At 32.7% G+C, this 15,789-nt stretch overlaps 1 protein-coding gene across 1 annotated transcript; it reads left to right on the forward strand.

The window, feature by feature from the left end:
* Positions 1-4,784: 4,784 nt before the first annotated feature.
* Positions 4,785-10,432, forward strand: LOC134699360 (ficolin-1-like). The gene is made up of 4 exons (XM_063560966.1): positions 4,785-4,817; positions 4,896-4,992; positions 7,631-7,795; positions 10,197-10,432. Exons 1-4 carry the CDS (start codon positions 4,785-4,787, stop codon positions 10,430-10,432), a joined length of 531 nt encoding a protein of 176 aa, XP_063417036.1.
* Positions 10,433-15,789: the final 5,357 nt, after the last annotated feature.

Consider the following 15,789-nt stretch of genomic DNA (forward strand, 5'->3'; position numbering starts at 1 on the left):
ATAATTTTCTATAGATTCTGAGATACGGCGCAACATGTGAAACCCCCTCTTTTTCATAAACCTAATAAGTCTCAATAAATTTGAATCATCCTCAAAAAGTATACAGATCTTTAGATTCATATAACTAAGAGGTGTGAAAAGCTTTTAGCAATAATCATAAATCATAAATCGTTTTTGAGATACAGCGCGGACTGTAAAAACACCCCTGTTATAGTTACTCGACCAGTTCACCAAAAAGAATACAGATCGTTTGACCGTCATGAAAAAACCCAACCATGACATTAGGATATAATTCGCTGTACTATGTTTACGACGGACAGACGGAAGCATGAAATTTTTATTCCATGATACGTACCGTCAAAATATTTCCATGAAATATTTGCCACTGGACGTTAAGCAACCAACATACAATCAATTTATAGGACATTGTCTTGGTATTAAGCTGGCATTTAAGATATCAAAAAAGATAATTGACATGCATTACATTAGTAACTCCAAAAGGGTCAGTCATCTTGAGATTGCTAACTATATACGATATTTTGTTGAAGATCTCACAGAAACAGTTTAATGTGTTTTATTTCTTATGGTTTTATTAGACTGTTATTCTGTTAGAATCAAATGCACTAATATTAATGGTGTAGAAGTCAGATGCAGGAGAAACAGAAACTGGAGCATCGATAATTTACATTACGTTTCTAAATACGGAAAATTACACGGATTACGTCCCGAAAAAAGTGACGTTTTGCGGCAGTTCAAACGCTGAACGTCGCGCACCTGAAACTGTATCGGATGGCCTTATTAAGGTTTGCTGATCAAAAGGTTTATATTGGATAATTGTCTACGGGACAGAAGGACATATAAAAACCATAAAACACTTTTGATCTTTTATAAATCTACTCATAGTGAATGCATTTACATTTTTAGTATAGACACTGATACTATTAAGTACAATGTTAACGGACTGAGAAAAGAGAGTGCATTTAACAATGATCACCATAAACTAGTCTGGTGAGATTTCTGAACTGCCCGAATTTTGTTATTATGTTCATCAAAAAAGTAACGAAACTTTGTTAGCCAAATGGTTTAATAGATTTTAGGCGAATTCAAAGTATCAGATTTAATTTTTGTGGCGTCACATCAAAGGTCTCTTGTATTATAAATTGTCCCATCTACAGGTACTGCTTGACTATTGCAACATATACAAAGGAATATAAATATGTTCGGTCGATGAGGTAACTGATTTTAAGATCCTCACACTACTTTCAAGACTAAGAACAACACCAGAAGCGCTATCATTTAGATAATAACAATTCATGATATGATGTGATATCGTGTTCAATATCAGTACAATGAATTTGAATGTGTTCATGTGAAAACGTATGATACTTATTTTTAAAACATACATTGTATTCCAGCAAGATGCAAATATTCATTGTCATCAGTTGTTTGTGGAGTCTGATAGGATGCTCTGTCTGTGGAGAAGAAATATCTTTAAGGGAGAAATGGAAGAGTCAAATCAAAATTGGGTTAGCTGATGGGAAGCATCTTGTTGATATATTTAGCACCGAGCCGAGGTCAAAAGTTTTAAACCAAATCAACTTGTTGACAAATTTTATTGGTACTGTTGATAGTCTTGCTGCTTTTATCCAGGAGTACAATCCTAAAACAGAACAAAAAGCATTCAAAGAATTGAAAAAGACCTTCACTGATATAAACAGAAAACTTGAGTTAACGACCGACAGGGGGTTTGGGAGAGATTTAAAAGAAATCTATTTCGATCTAAAAAACATTGATTTCAGTTTTTTAATCCTAAATCGTTTTCTGGAAAAAATAGAAAAGATAGAATGTACAAGCCAAGATGAATGTGAGGCAGGCTTGCAGTGGACTATTAAGATGTTTAAGAATGATTTTGACATCGAAGAAAGCTATTGGCATATCTTGAAAACAACTTTAAACGGAACAAGGTTTTCAAAGGTCTCCCTAATTCAACAGCTAAACGAAAATTCAAAATGTGATGAAAATGCCGTTTTAAGTTTTGGAACTAACTTATTGTTAAAACTATTCAAAACTCAGCAAATCATGGTTGTTTATGGAAAGATGGCTAATAAAAATAATAACTCAGTATCTCAGATACATAAATGGGCTCAAGACATGTATGAATTCAGAAGTTCCTTACTAAGAGTTCTGTTAGAATGCTCCTCAAAGACGGTTTGTAAAGCTCAATGTCAAAATGGCAAGTGTGTCCACCATTCAAAAGAAAAGCGTGACATGTGTTTTTGTCAAAACAACTATGATGGGGACAATTGTCAAATACATAACCAAGTTATCTTAGCAAAAGATACAGTAGCAATCATGTCAGTCTTGAACCAAGTTCCCAAGGTTGGGGATATTATTGATATGAAATTGGCAACTAATTATCTAATTGGATCTATGCCGTGTATACATTTTGCTTATAACATGATTCAAAAAGTAAGCATAGGGGCTTTAACCAAAGACGCTTTGACAACTTCTGATCTTGGACCCTTTTATAATACATACCTTAGTATGCTATACTTGATAAAAGATGCGAACAAATTAATTAAGTGTTATGACAAGTTAAACCATGGGTATGCCAAATCGAAATTAGTGCGAATTGCTTATCATTTGCCTAAGGTACTATTCAAAATAAACTCTTACTTTAGTTATCGAAGAGTTGATGATATATTTCAACCTGAATCTTTACTAACAAGGGTCATCAGTCGAAATAAGAACGAGGCTTGCACTTTCAGTTTCAAAGCAAAGGTAGATAATCTATGGCGACAGTTTCATCTTGCACAAGCAAACGGGTTTGCCGTCTTATTACAAGTTCGGCATGTTTTACGTAAACCTTCCCCCATAGTTTTAAGTTTATTTGAAGAGCGCGTTAATGAACAGATAAAATCCGCAACGGAATCAACATGCAGTGCATCTATAACTCATTCTCTAAATGTGCATTGTGATCAATTCCATCTATTAAAAAATATGGACATTGAAAATAAGTGCATTAAAGGGTATGCTCGCATAGGCTCTCGATATATCAGATGCAACAATATAACATCTGAATGTTTACCTTGTAATTGTAACAATACGGGATCATTATCATCTATATGTAATTCCGAAACTGGGCAGTGCCAGTGCCGAAATAATTTTCTTGGAAAGAATTGTGATATTGAAATAAAGCAAGACTGTAAATGGAGTAACTGGGCATCCTGGTCTTCTTGTAGCAAAGTATGTGGAATTGGAGGTACACAAAAACGAACTAGATACATAGTTTTACCACAAAAAGGACAAGGAAAGCACTGTGAAGGTGATAAGGCGGAGAACAGAACATGTTTCAACCGATGTTGTAACGGTTCATTTGAGTGTACAGACAGTTCAGAATGCTCCATGGGAATTAAATGCCAACCTTGTAACTGTGACCACAAAAGATCAATCTCTGGCATATGTCAACCTATTAATGGTGCCTGTTCTTGTAAACCTCAATATCACGGAAGGCGCTGCCAAGGTATTTTTTATTTTTAGAACAGAAAAGTAGGCATTTCAATCAAATGCGTTTTCTTTCATAATTCATTATTTTAATTCACTATTATGTACTAGTATCAAGTGATTAATAATACAATGTGAGTCTTATGATGTCATTTTTGTTTGTTTAAAAATTGAAGATAGATATTCGTTTAATGTGGATGATACATTTTCCCGTTCACAGACTGACAGTTATAGATATAAAACATTTAAAAATAAAGGATGTACATATAACTGAATACTTGAGAAGTTATATGACAAACATGAACATAAAAAGTGTGATTTATTCTTTAGTAAAGTAATGCAAAGTATTTCCATCCCTGATTTTACAGTTATGCTTTTGCTTCATCTTTTCTGTCTACGACAAAAAAGATTTATTGAGAAAAAAGTAAAAAATTAAACCGATGCTGCTCAATCACTCCGTCTAGTATTTCTACGATTAAATCGATAATTCATAGGTCCGAACAATTAGAACAACATTTTTCATCATATAAAAACGAAGATATGGTGTAATAGCCAATGCTACAACTCTTGACAAAAGACCAGATATAAATATATAACTATTAATATATAACTTAGTTTTTGTTAGTATATAAAATACATTGATAATATACTTGGTTTTTGAAACATTAACAAATAACAAGATGGATATTATAAACTGTTTTAAGTACGAACTTAAAACGAATAAAAGATAGATGATGTGCAAAAATGTCGTGTGGAAGAATATGATGCGTTTCGCATTACAAATACTGTACGTGTGATGAGATGTTTTTTAAAAACGATTTTGTGAAATGGCTGCTTAAATTTTGTTAATGATAAGCCCGTATCGAAGATCACAACAACTATAAAGTAATACATTGCCATCACGTATTTCAGATCTGAATGTCATCAGCTTAAAAATGTCGAAATCTTAATTAAGATTAATAAAATTATTCATAGATATTTATTTTAATTCATTCTTTAATACTTAGAATTAAAACCAAAGGATTGCTCGGGATTAGACAAGAAGGTGCATACGAGTGGTGTTTATAAGATTTACCCGGATAGTGGTTCTGGCTTTCAAGTTTTTTGTGACATGGACACTGATGGCGGTTATTGGACTGTAAGTTTTTAGAACTTCAAAAAATATACGAAAATGTTTCATAGGTAGTGCACAAACTCAACAAATACTTTTATAATCGGTCTTGGTGTTTGCATGAAAATTGTTATATGAATGTCCCATGAACTGATTTTTTGTCTTTGAAATGGTGCTACTCTTAATGAATGACAAACATTTGGTATATTTAGGATGTTAATTCAATGATGTAAACTTTTTGCCTTAGTTTATCATATCTTTGAAAGCAATTTCTTTTCAGGTTTTTCAGCGTAGACTTAATGGAAAGACTGATTTCTATCGTGGTTGGAATGAATATGAAAATGGTTTTGGTGACCTTAATGCGGAATATTGGTTAGGTAATCTTAGCATTTAACAAGCTTTCTTCTTTTTAGAAAATAATAGACTAGCCAACAAAAGTAACGATATACACGTTGAAACTAAAATTTATAATAAATTATAATAAAAAAGAAGAACTGTTTAATTATCAATGCAAAACATTTATTACCATTTAGCAAATGAATATTATAAAAAGAATCTGACTTAATTGGACATTCATTTTGCGGAAAATGATGACAAAAGTCGTCACTTAATTTTGGAGAAGAGAATTAAGTATTCAAATATCTGGAATGCAGACCATGTTAAAGTTCGATGTTTCAGCTTGTAATATTGATTTTGTGAATTTGTGGGTAAAAATATGATTCATGAAAAAACTAAAATTTCCAAAAATATTGTTTGGCGTATTTGTCTTTTATCATGTTTATAACTCAATGTTTTTTTTTTAAGAAAAACACATTCTGTAAAGTAAGACATATTGGACAATTGAGCTAACTTGCAGTGTATCCTATTTCATTACATATGGTAAATGCATTGCCTTGTACTGTTCCGTTTGTTGACTAGTATATTATTTCTATATTTTCCATGATTTTCAAAGACCTTGAAATAAATTGACAACGCCATGCCAAAAAAAATAAATATCTACAACGTACCAACCAAACTAATTAGCAAAATGCCTCTCTGAAAACAGTAGGATTAACTCTATTTTATACTGCACAAATCTTCAGGTCAGAACTTGAATATGTAAATGCGTAACACACAAACTCAACCATGCAGTTTGTCAATAATAATTGAATGCAATAACATTTAGATACCCTGTAGCGTCTTAAATCGGACTATGTTTTGTAATTTCCCATTTACTGAAATATTTACTATTGTTGACTTTGATAGATGCTTATAGGCGTACCAGTCATCAGTTGAATATGACCCTCAAATCATAATTTACAGGATTTCTATAACTTTGAGTTTTAAAGTTTTGTCATTTTTATTGTTCACGGCCCGATTTATGTACTAGACAAAAAACAGTAATGGTAAACGAAAACAAACGACAACCACTAAATCACAGGCTCCCTATTTGGGGAAAAAACCACATACATGATATTTTTTTAATTTTGATTTGATTTACATTTGACATTTCGTGAACTTTTATAGTTGCTATGCGGTATGTATTTCACTCGTTATTAAGATAGTAAGGTGAAAAATAGATGTTAACCTTACGTCATTAAGTCTGGTTACTGGTTTTCTTACTTTATTCATATCACATCTTCATGATTTGGAAATCAGTTTAGTTTTGCTTCTTTTATTTACATTTCCTCCCACTGAATAACTCCAGTATGACTACATTCGTCATATTTGTCATGTAATTGTTTATAAATTACACAAATGATATAGCATATTTGCCTTTACATCGCAATCTGAATCTATGATTTGTGAGATTAGTATTGGTGGTTGTTTATTGTAAAAAGAAGTGAAAGTGTTGTGAAATTGTCTGTTTAATAATTTTGATTCAAATAACTATGGATTACTCATTTCTTTCTGCAGAAACATTGAGATATAACCGATTGGTCTTCTGTAGCTAATATAATAAAAACTTAAGACGGGGAAAAGATGTCAGAGGAACAGTCACACTCGTGAACAAAAAAAATAAACTGAAAACGCCATGGCTAAAAATTGAATAGGCAAATAGACAAATAGTAGTACACAAGACATACCATAGAAACTAAAGACTCAGCAACACGAACCCTACCAAAAAGTAACGGTGATCTCAGTTCCAACGGAAGGGTAAGAATATCCTGCTCTACATGTGGCACACGTCGTGTTAATTATGTTGTAACAAACCCAGTAAGTAGTCTAAATCGGTATGTCACATTCATGAAAATGTAAGAGGTTTGTAGGTACATTCGTCATATTTGTCATGTAATTGTTTATAAATTACACAAATGATATAGCATATTTGCCTTCACATCGCAAATTGAATCTATGATTTGTTAGATTAATATTGGTGGTTGTTTATTGTAAAAAGAAGTGAAAGTGTTGTGAAATTGTCTGTTTAATAATTTTGATTCAAATAACTATGGATTACTCATTTCTTTCCGCAGAAACATTGAGATATAACCGATTGGTCTTCTGTAGCTAATATGATAAAAACTTAAGACGGGGAAAAGATGTCAGAGGAACAGTCACACTCATGAACAAAAAAAAAATAAACTGAAAACGCCATGGCTAAAAATTGAATAGGCAAATAGACAAATAGTAGTACACAAGACATACCATAGAAACTAAAGACTCAGCAACACGAATCCTACCAAAAAGTAAGGGTGATATCAGGTCCACCGGAAGGGTAAGAATATCCTGCTCTACATGTGGCACACGTCGTGTTACTCATTTTGTAACAAACGCAGTAAATAGTCTAAATCGATATGTCACATTCATGAAAATGGAAGAGGTTTGTAGGTACGACGTAAGAAACATATTCAATATCATCTGTGAAACGGTTATTCCATAACGGTAAACCAACTCGTGATGACGTCTGTAAAATTTACATATAAGATAATAATTGCTGTGTATGCTTAAAGGCCGTATAACGACTTGAACTTCGAATCAATTGAAACGAATCAATGCACCACTGCTATTTGTTATTGATATTCTGATGTTATTCAGGAAACGACAAGATACATCGTCTAACATCAGGTGGCAAATCTCTGCTGCGAATTGATTTAAGAGATTTCAAAGGAAACACTGCATATGCAAAATATAAATACTTTTCCATTGGGGACTCATCAAGTAAATACAAATTGACCGTCAGTCATCACAGTGGAAATGCAGGTAATTTGTATATCTATATATTTCGAATAATGTCAATAGATTAAGACTTATATCATATAGTTTTTCGTAGACTATCATAATGTCAAATATAAGGTGAAATTAACCTTAAAAGATGATAGAAATACTTCCTCTCGTAAGTTCAGCAATCAAAAACGTTATCAATGGTTGAAAATATTGAACATAACTAGGTTCCTAACATTTCATAACAATTTTCGAAGTTTAGAGCTAAATACCTTTGTTTTGTTTGTTAATTCATCATTAATTGTCATATTGGGAGTACCATATTGATTGAGGCTTAATTATTGTGTCCTTAAAGATGTGTGTACGGTGTGGGAGGAAAATATTTTTACGAAAGATATTATATGGGTTGCCTGTCATCTTTAATCGTAAGAAAAAGAACACAATGAGTCTAGCAAATAAAGATCCTATACAATTTCTTTGTCAGGCTATTAACCTTTAAATTAACTGACTTTTTGATAGATTCAAAAAATATTTCCTTACAATATAAAAAAGAAGATGTTGTTTGATTGCCAATGAGACAACTATCCACAAAAGACCAAAATGACACAAACATTAACAACTATAGGTCACCGTACGGCCTTCAACAAAGCCCATACCGCATAGTCAACTATAAAAGGCCCCGATAAGAATGTAAATCAATCCAAACGAGAAAACTAACGGCCTTATTTATGTAACATAAATGAACGAAAATCAAATATGTAACACATAAACAAATGACAACCACTGAATTACAGGCTCCTGACTTGGGACAGGCACATACATAAATAATGTGGCGGGGTTAAACATGTTAGCGGGATCCCAACCCTTCCGCTATGTACACGAAAGGAAATTTGTTGTTTTATTTTTCTTAAAGCAATCAAAAATGTAAGGCGATTTCATTTATATTCTTTTCAGTTTCTAAAAAGCTTTTGCTATATGGGTTATTTTGTCGTATTTTATTCCATTTTATTCAATAATGCTTTTTTATTGTCATTATCCTCACATAATTTATGATATTTTCACAAAATTCTACAACTTTATGTTTTAACATAGACCAATCAAGTTTATCGAAATATTAACAAGAGTGTACATGCTAAAGTGTCTCGCCTTCTTTTCTAATCATTGATATTATTTTGACAGTCACAAAAAAAGCTTTTCTACAACTATCACATAAAATTAACAGGATACAAGAATATGAGGTCAAAGTCATATAAACCAGGAGAGAAATACATGTTCATTCAATGAACCACATATAGTTGACCTGTTGCTTATAGTGTCTTAGAAATAGATTTAACCAAGAAAACCAAGAAAACTATCATTGGCCATCCAGCATAATATGAGATATTTAGAAAGGATTTAGTTACACTGCATCCTTTTCGTCCTCAAATGTGAAAGTAGGGGTTAAAATAGTTGTAATTTTCTGAAATTACTTTAGTATAATATAATTAATATAATGCTCTATAATTCAAAAGGACTCAAATACAAATTTTAGAAATATGTATTTTTTACTATACATATAAAAAGAAGAACGAACCACAATTGTGGAATGTAATATCTACATGATTCAGTATTATAGGGACACTGGCTACATAATAATAAAAAAATATAAAGTCTTTTGTTCAATCATTTATGCAAGAGAAATAGTTAAATAATAATTTGCTATTGGCAGCCAGTATGGTTCAATTTTGTCAAATTAAGCTACCAATCAATTATGATGAACTATTCACTTGCAAGTGAATAAAACTACTTTATTGGTTACGTATTCATGTGAACTTCAATTTAACCCATTACATAAAGATGCATTACGCATGAAGTGTGCTTGTTTGGTCATTTTAAGGAAAATAATGTCAACATTGAAATCATACATAGGTAAATCATTTGATTCGATCCACAAAAGAAAATTGTTCTTATACAAGTAAAGACGATGATTAACATATATTAGAAATCTATGATTCAAAATTCAACAGATCTAGAAAAATCCAATTGCACGAGTTCGCATTCTATTGATCTCTATACTTATGTGTATATCACTAACTTAGCATACGACTATCAGATGTCTTTGAAGGTCAACTCAATAGTTAATTGGCGAAATACACACCAAACGATGCCACATATGATTGAGCACATGCCCTGTAAATTGTTTATTCAAGACTTTGTTTTATAGTAAGAATTAATGTTTCACATGGTTATGAATCAAAGATGCAAATTTGAGTCAAATCGGCGAACATAAATATGCCCCTTTAAGAAATTTCTTATTAGGTACACATTACAATTAAAACGGTACGTATTTTATGGTTTATTTTTTTATCGATTCAGGACATATATATTAGAAGTGTGAATGTAGTGTCATTGTCCCAATCTCATCCGAAGTTACATATACGTTTTTTTTAATGATATTTAGGTGACAGCTTGTCCCAGCATAACGGCATGATGTTCACTACAAAGGATAACGACAATGACAGAGCTTCCGTAAACTGCGCAACACTTTATGGAAGTTGGTGGCATGACAACTGTTATCATTCTAATTTGAATGGTCTGTTTAAAGGAGCGGGACCGTATGGAATATCTTGGTACTACTGGGGAAAATATGGAAACATTAAGACATCAACAATGATGATACGAAAGAGAACATTGTAGATTTATCTCATTATAGATAAATATTTCATCGATTATTTCATTGTAAAATTGAAGAAATAAATGTTCTATCTATTACATCATATGAATGCTGATATGATCCAAAGGTCGAATCATTGATCGTTATAACATGGTTGGTCTGGTAATGTTTTTTTAGATGGGAAGATTAACACATCAGATATTATCATTCAGCAGTTTTTTGATTTACAGTATTACATTAAGATTTATTTCTTTAATTACATACAACTAACTCAAGCTAGCAAACAATAATAGCGAGAAAAAAAATCGACAAATTTATTTAAAACAAAAAATAATAAGTATAATATATTTTGTATATAAAGAATACAAAGGTTTTCTCTCCGAACAAAAAAATCCATAAAACGCCTTCAAAATATAACAGCTGGATAACACTAATCATAACTTAACACATCAATACAATGATATTTGAGGGACGTGTTGTTTAGAAAAAGTTCCAGAGTGGTTTATGTTTAAAAATCTGAAGTATAAAAATAAAAATAAAATTTAAATATGATGGAGGGAAGACATTGGGGAAGACATTTGGTGTATTGTGCAGGTAAAACTCCAGAATCTAGGCTAAAGCAAGATTGTATTAGATAAACGATAAGTCAGGGGGGGGGGGGGGGCGGTAGGGGGCTAACATATAGCTTATTTTTTAACCATTCTTTAGAGATTGTGATGGACAACGACAATATAAGTAATATGAACAGACATCAGCTTACCTGTAAGGACAAATCCAGAATTGTTTAGATTCGAAATTTTAAAAGTGTAAATTTTAAAATAAGTAGTTTAGGTTAACAGAAAATTTCTTAAAACGAAGGCATGTCTGAAGTTGGGCCTATATGGACTCAGGGACTGTTTGTGACTGGCAACGAATATCATTGTAATGTAGAACATACAGCGACATACTTGTTTGAAAAAAAAACCAATATAATGATTGTTGCTTGAAAATGTTAAGTATAAACTAAAATTGAGAAAACGGAAATATGATAGCATGGTATACCAATTCAACGATTTATTTTTTGTCTTTTATTGTATGTGCAGTTATGTTGCTTCGATAACATATGTGTGCCACTTGCTTTTGACGGGAAGATTTGTTATCAAAATAATTATTCATGTAATTTTGAATAGACAGAAAAAAATATAACAGTCATTTTTTATAATTTATTTCTAAACTCTATTTAAACCGGCGTTAATCATGAAAAAACATCATAACAACGTCAGGCAATCAGAAGACACGTTACATCCAAAATCAAATTATTGGGCGATACATCTGACATCAACTGCATTCAATTTTGGAAACTAATGAATTTCATCATCTGTGGAAAGTAAAGATCGTTATAAGCTGCTTGATACACGTTCAAAGAGTACTTAATTTTAGTTAAGAATAGATAATATACATTGCTGACAAAGCGAAACAAAACCAAAAAGTTGTTTCTAGTTATGAATTGGTTAGACTACTGTTCAAGAAAGTGAATAATATAGAAAAATAATTTATACAAATTTTTAAAATTGCTGATGTAGTAAAAAGATAACAAAATATAAGAATTTTTACCTAGTGGACTAACTTTTATTTGCTTTGGCTTAAAAAAAAGAACAGAATTGAACACTGTTGACCAGGTTATACGACAAAACTTGTAGCATCGGACACACCTTAACGGATAGCTCAAACGAATGTCTAACGGATAACTTTTTTTCCAACCCGTTCATGTTAGTTAGACATCCGTTCTTATCCATTAGACGTCCGTTTATATCCGTTGAATGTCCGTTTAGCGAACGTTTTATTTGTCGACGTTCTTTGTGTCCGATGGAAAATTTTGAACATGTTCATAACTTTGAACGGACGTCCAACGGATTAAATGCCCGTTGAACGTCCTGAAGGCATCCGTTTTGTACGGTACTCGTCCGTTTCGTTTCCGTTTTGTATCCGTTACGTGTCCGTTATACATCCGGTGGAGGTCTGGCAGATAACTTCACCAAGGGACTTATACCGGATGTGTAACGGACAAAACGGATGATGACCGGATCTGAAACGGACAAATGCCAATAAAATATTTCTAGTCAGAAATGCCAATTAGATTTTTTAAGGTTCATGAATTTTTATTATTCATAATAGTTATCAAAGGTACCAGGATTATAATTTAGTACGCCAGACGCGCGTTTCGTCTACATAAGACTCATCAGTGACGCTCATATCGAATTAGTTATAAACCAAACAAATACAAAGTTGAAGAGCATTGAGGATCCAAAATTCCAAAAAGTTGTGCCAAATACGGCTAAGGTAATCTATGCCTGGGATAGGAAAATCCTTAGTTTTTTCGAAAAATTCAAAGTTTTGTAAACAGGAAATTTATAAAAATGACCACATAATTGATATTCATGTCAACACCGAAGTGCTGACTACTGGGCTGGTGATACCCTCGGGGACGAAACGTCCACCAGCAGAGGCATCGACCCAGTGGTGTAAATAGTTATCAAAGGTACCAGGATTATAATTTAGTACGCCAGACGCGCGTTTCGTCTACATAAGACTCATCAGTGACGCTCATATCGAATTAGTTATAAACCAAACAAATACAAAGTTGAAGAGCATTGAGGATCCAAAATTCCAAAAAAGTTGTGCCAAATACGGCTAAGGTAATCTATGCCTGGGATAAGAAAATCCTTAGTTTTTCGAAAAATTCAAAGTTTTGTAAACAGAAAATTTATAAAAATGACCACATAATTGATATTCATGTCAACACCGAAGTGCTGACTACTGGGCTGGTGATACCCTCGGGGACGAAACGTCCACCAGCAGAGGCATCGACCCAGTGGTGTAAATAGTTATCAAAGGTACCAGGATTATAATTTAGTACGCCAGACGCGCGTTTCGTCTACATAAGACTCATCAGTGACGCTCATATCGAATTAGTTATAAACCAAACAAATACAAAGTTGAAGAGCATTGAGGATCCAAAATTCCAAAAAGTTGTGCCAAATACGGCTAAGGTAATCTATGCCTGGGATAAGAAAATCCTTAGTTTTTCGAAAAATTCAAAGTTTTGTAAACAGGAAATTTATAAAAATGACCACATAATTGATATTCATGTCAACACCGAAGTGCTGACTACTGGGCTGGTGATACCCTCGGGGACGAAACGTCCACCAGCAGAGGCATCGACCCAGTGGTGTAAATAGTTATCAAAGGTACCAGGATTATAATTTAGTACGCCAGACGCGCGTTTCGTCTACATAAGACTCATCAGTGACGCTCATATCGAATTAGTTATAAACCAAACAAATACAAAGTTGAAGAGCATTGAGGATCCAAAATTCCAAAAAGTTGTGCCATTACGGCTAAGGTAATCTATGCCTGGGATAAGAAAATCCTTAGTTTTTCGAAAAATTCAAAGTTTTGTAAACAGGAAATTTATAAAAATGACCACATAATTGATATTCATGTCAACACCGAAGTGCTGACTACTGGGCTGGTGATACCCTCGGGGACGAAACGTCCACCCGCAGAGGCATCGACCCAGTGGTGTAAATAGTTATCAATGGTACCAGGATTATAATTTAGTACGCCAGACGCGCGTTTCGTCTACATAAGACTCATCAGTGACGCTCATATCGAATTAGTTATAAACCAAACAAATACAAAGTTGAAGAGCATTGAGGATCCAAAATTCCAAAAAGTTGTGCCAAATACGGCTAAGGTAATCTATGCCTGGGATAAGAAAATCCTTAGTTTTTCGAAAAATTCAAAGTTTTGTAAACAGAAAATTTATAAAAATGACCACATAATTGATATTCATGTCAACACCGAAGTGCTGACTACTGGGCTGGTGATACCCTCGGGGACGAAACGTCCACCAGCAGAGGCATCGACCCAGTGGTGTAAATAGTTATCAAAGGTACCAGGATTATAATTTAGTACATCATAAAAGATCTTAGAATAAGGGCACGTCTTCATAATCAAGCAGCTCTTATTCAGGCTATAAACGGCCTTTGACGAAATTTTGAAGTACAAACCAAAACCAGTTACACAGACACACTTTGAATATTTATGCGATTTACATGTATTATAATTGTTGCCTTTAATTTTCCCGTATATCTTGTTCATAAGTTTTATCCGATACGCCTTTGTTAGATGTCCATTTTAAGCGGTACTCTTCCGTTCTGTCCGTTACGTTTCAGTTTATTGTACGTTGCATATCCGGTGTGTGATCGTTATGTATTCGTTTTATTCGGTCAGTACATCAACGGATTCCCTACGGATAACAATTTTGTCAACTGTCAACTTTTATTTTCATCAGTTAGTTGTTCGTTCATGCTATCCGGTAAGGTGTGACCGAGGCTCGTCGGACAGAGTTCATTTGTAGTTTAGAACTAATACATAATTATTAAACAATTTTAAGACTAGATTTGTTTTTGGTGTAATTTAGTAGAATGACTTTGAGAAACGAGTTGTGATAAATCTTAGTTGGTAGCAATTCATATTTTTCATATTTTTGTGAAGGTAAATTGATGGAATATTCGTACGACTCACTCAAAAAAAATTCCCAAATGTATGTATACCAAGCTTGAAATAGAAGGTTGATTTAAAATTTCAATATGTGCTATAGAAATAGAGTTATTATAATTTATATGAAATGCTCTTAAAGGTTCTTCCAGGTATGAAATTACACAAACCCGTAAAAATTTCATCAATATTTATTCATACTGGTGAAGTCATGGAATCGACATTGAGTCATGTTTTAAAATTTCTTACGATTTTCAATAATTAAATCAGAGACATATATGTCTCTGATTAAATATAATATTTTTTATAAATAAACTGTCAAATAAAAATGTTCGTTTACAACACCATCTATGAGGTTGATGAGATTAATTACTTTGAAGTGTTAAATTGCGACACATTACAGAACTGTGACCAATAACTCAGGTTAAAACACAGAGGGAAAATTGGAAAGTCAGTACAAGATATATACTAGACAATTCTATATTCGGGAATGCTACAAACATGGGATCAATATCTATATTCAGCTACTCATAAATTTGTTTTACATTAATAAATGTGCCTGCTTTTATAATTTTTACATTGAAGAACCTTTTTTTTAAATTATCAAAAACAAATCTCTTTGTATTTTACCTTATACTAACACGTATAATGTTTCACAAACAAACTCACGTATTGATATTTATTTTTTTGAAATTTCATCTCAAAAGGTGAAATAAATACTAATTAGTAGCTACTATTATCACGAAACGTTACGTGTCAATATTCAGAAAATATCTGCTTTTTGAAAAAAAGACAAACAACAATAATTGGTGAGTATCATACATTTTCTACTAGACAA

The sequence above is a fragment of the Mytilus trossulus genome, unplaced genomic scaffold (assembly GCF_036588685.1).
Source record: "Mytilus trossulus isolate FHL-02 unplaced genomic scaffold, PNRI_Mtr1.1.1.hap1 h1tg000050l__unscaffolded, whole genome shotgun sequence".
Lineage (NCBI taxonomy): Eukaryota > Metazoa > Mollusca > Bivalvia > Mytilida > Mytilidae > Mytilus > Mytilus trossulus.

What these genes read in the sequence shown, in the direction of transcription:
- LOC134699360 (XM_063560966.1), top strand. Translation starts at nt 4,785, where the DNA reads ATGGTGCTACTCTTAATGAATGACAAACATTTG. An exon ending in TAATGCGGAATATTGGTTAG is followed by an intron (nt 4,993 to 7,630) that starts GTAATCTTAGCA and finishes GATGTTATTCAG; the next exon opens with GAAACGACAAGATACATCGT. An exon ending in TCATCACAGTGGAAATGCAG is followed by an intron (nt 7,796 to 10,196) that starts GTAATTTGTATA and finishes AATGATATTTAG; the next exon opens with GTGACAGCTTGTCCCAGCAT.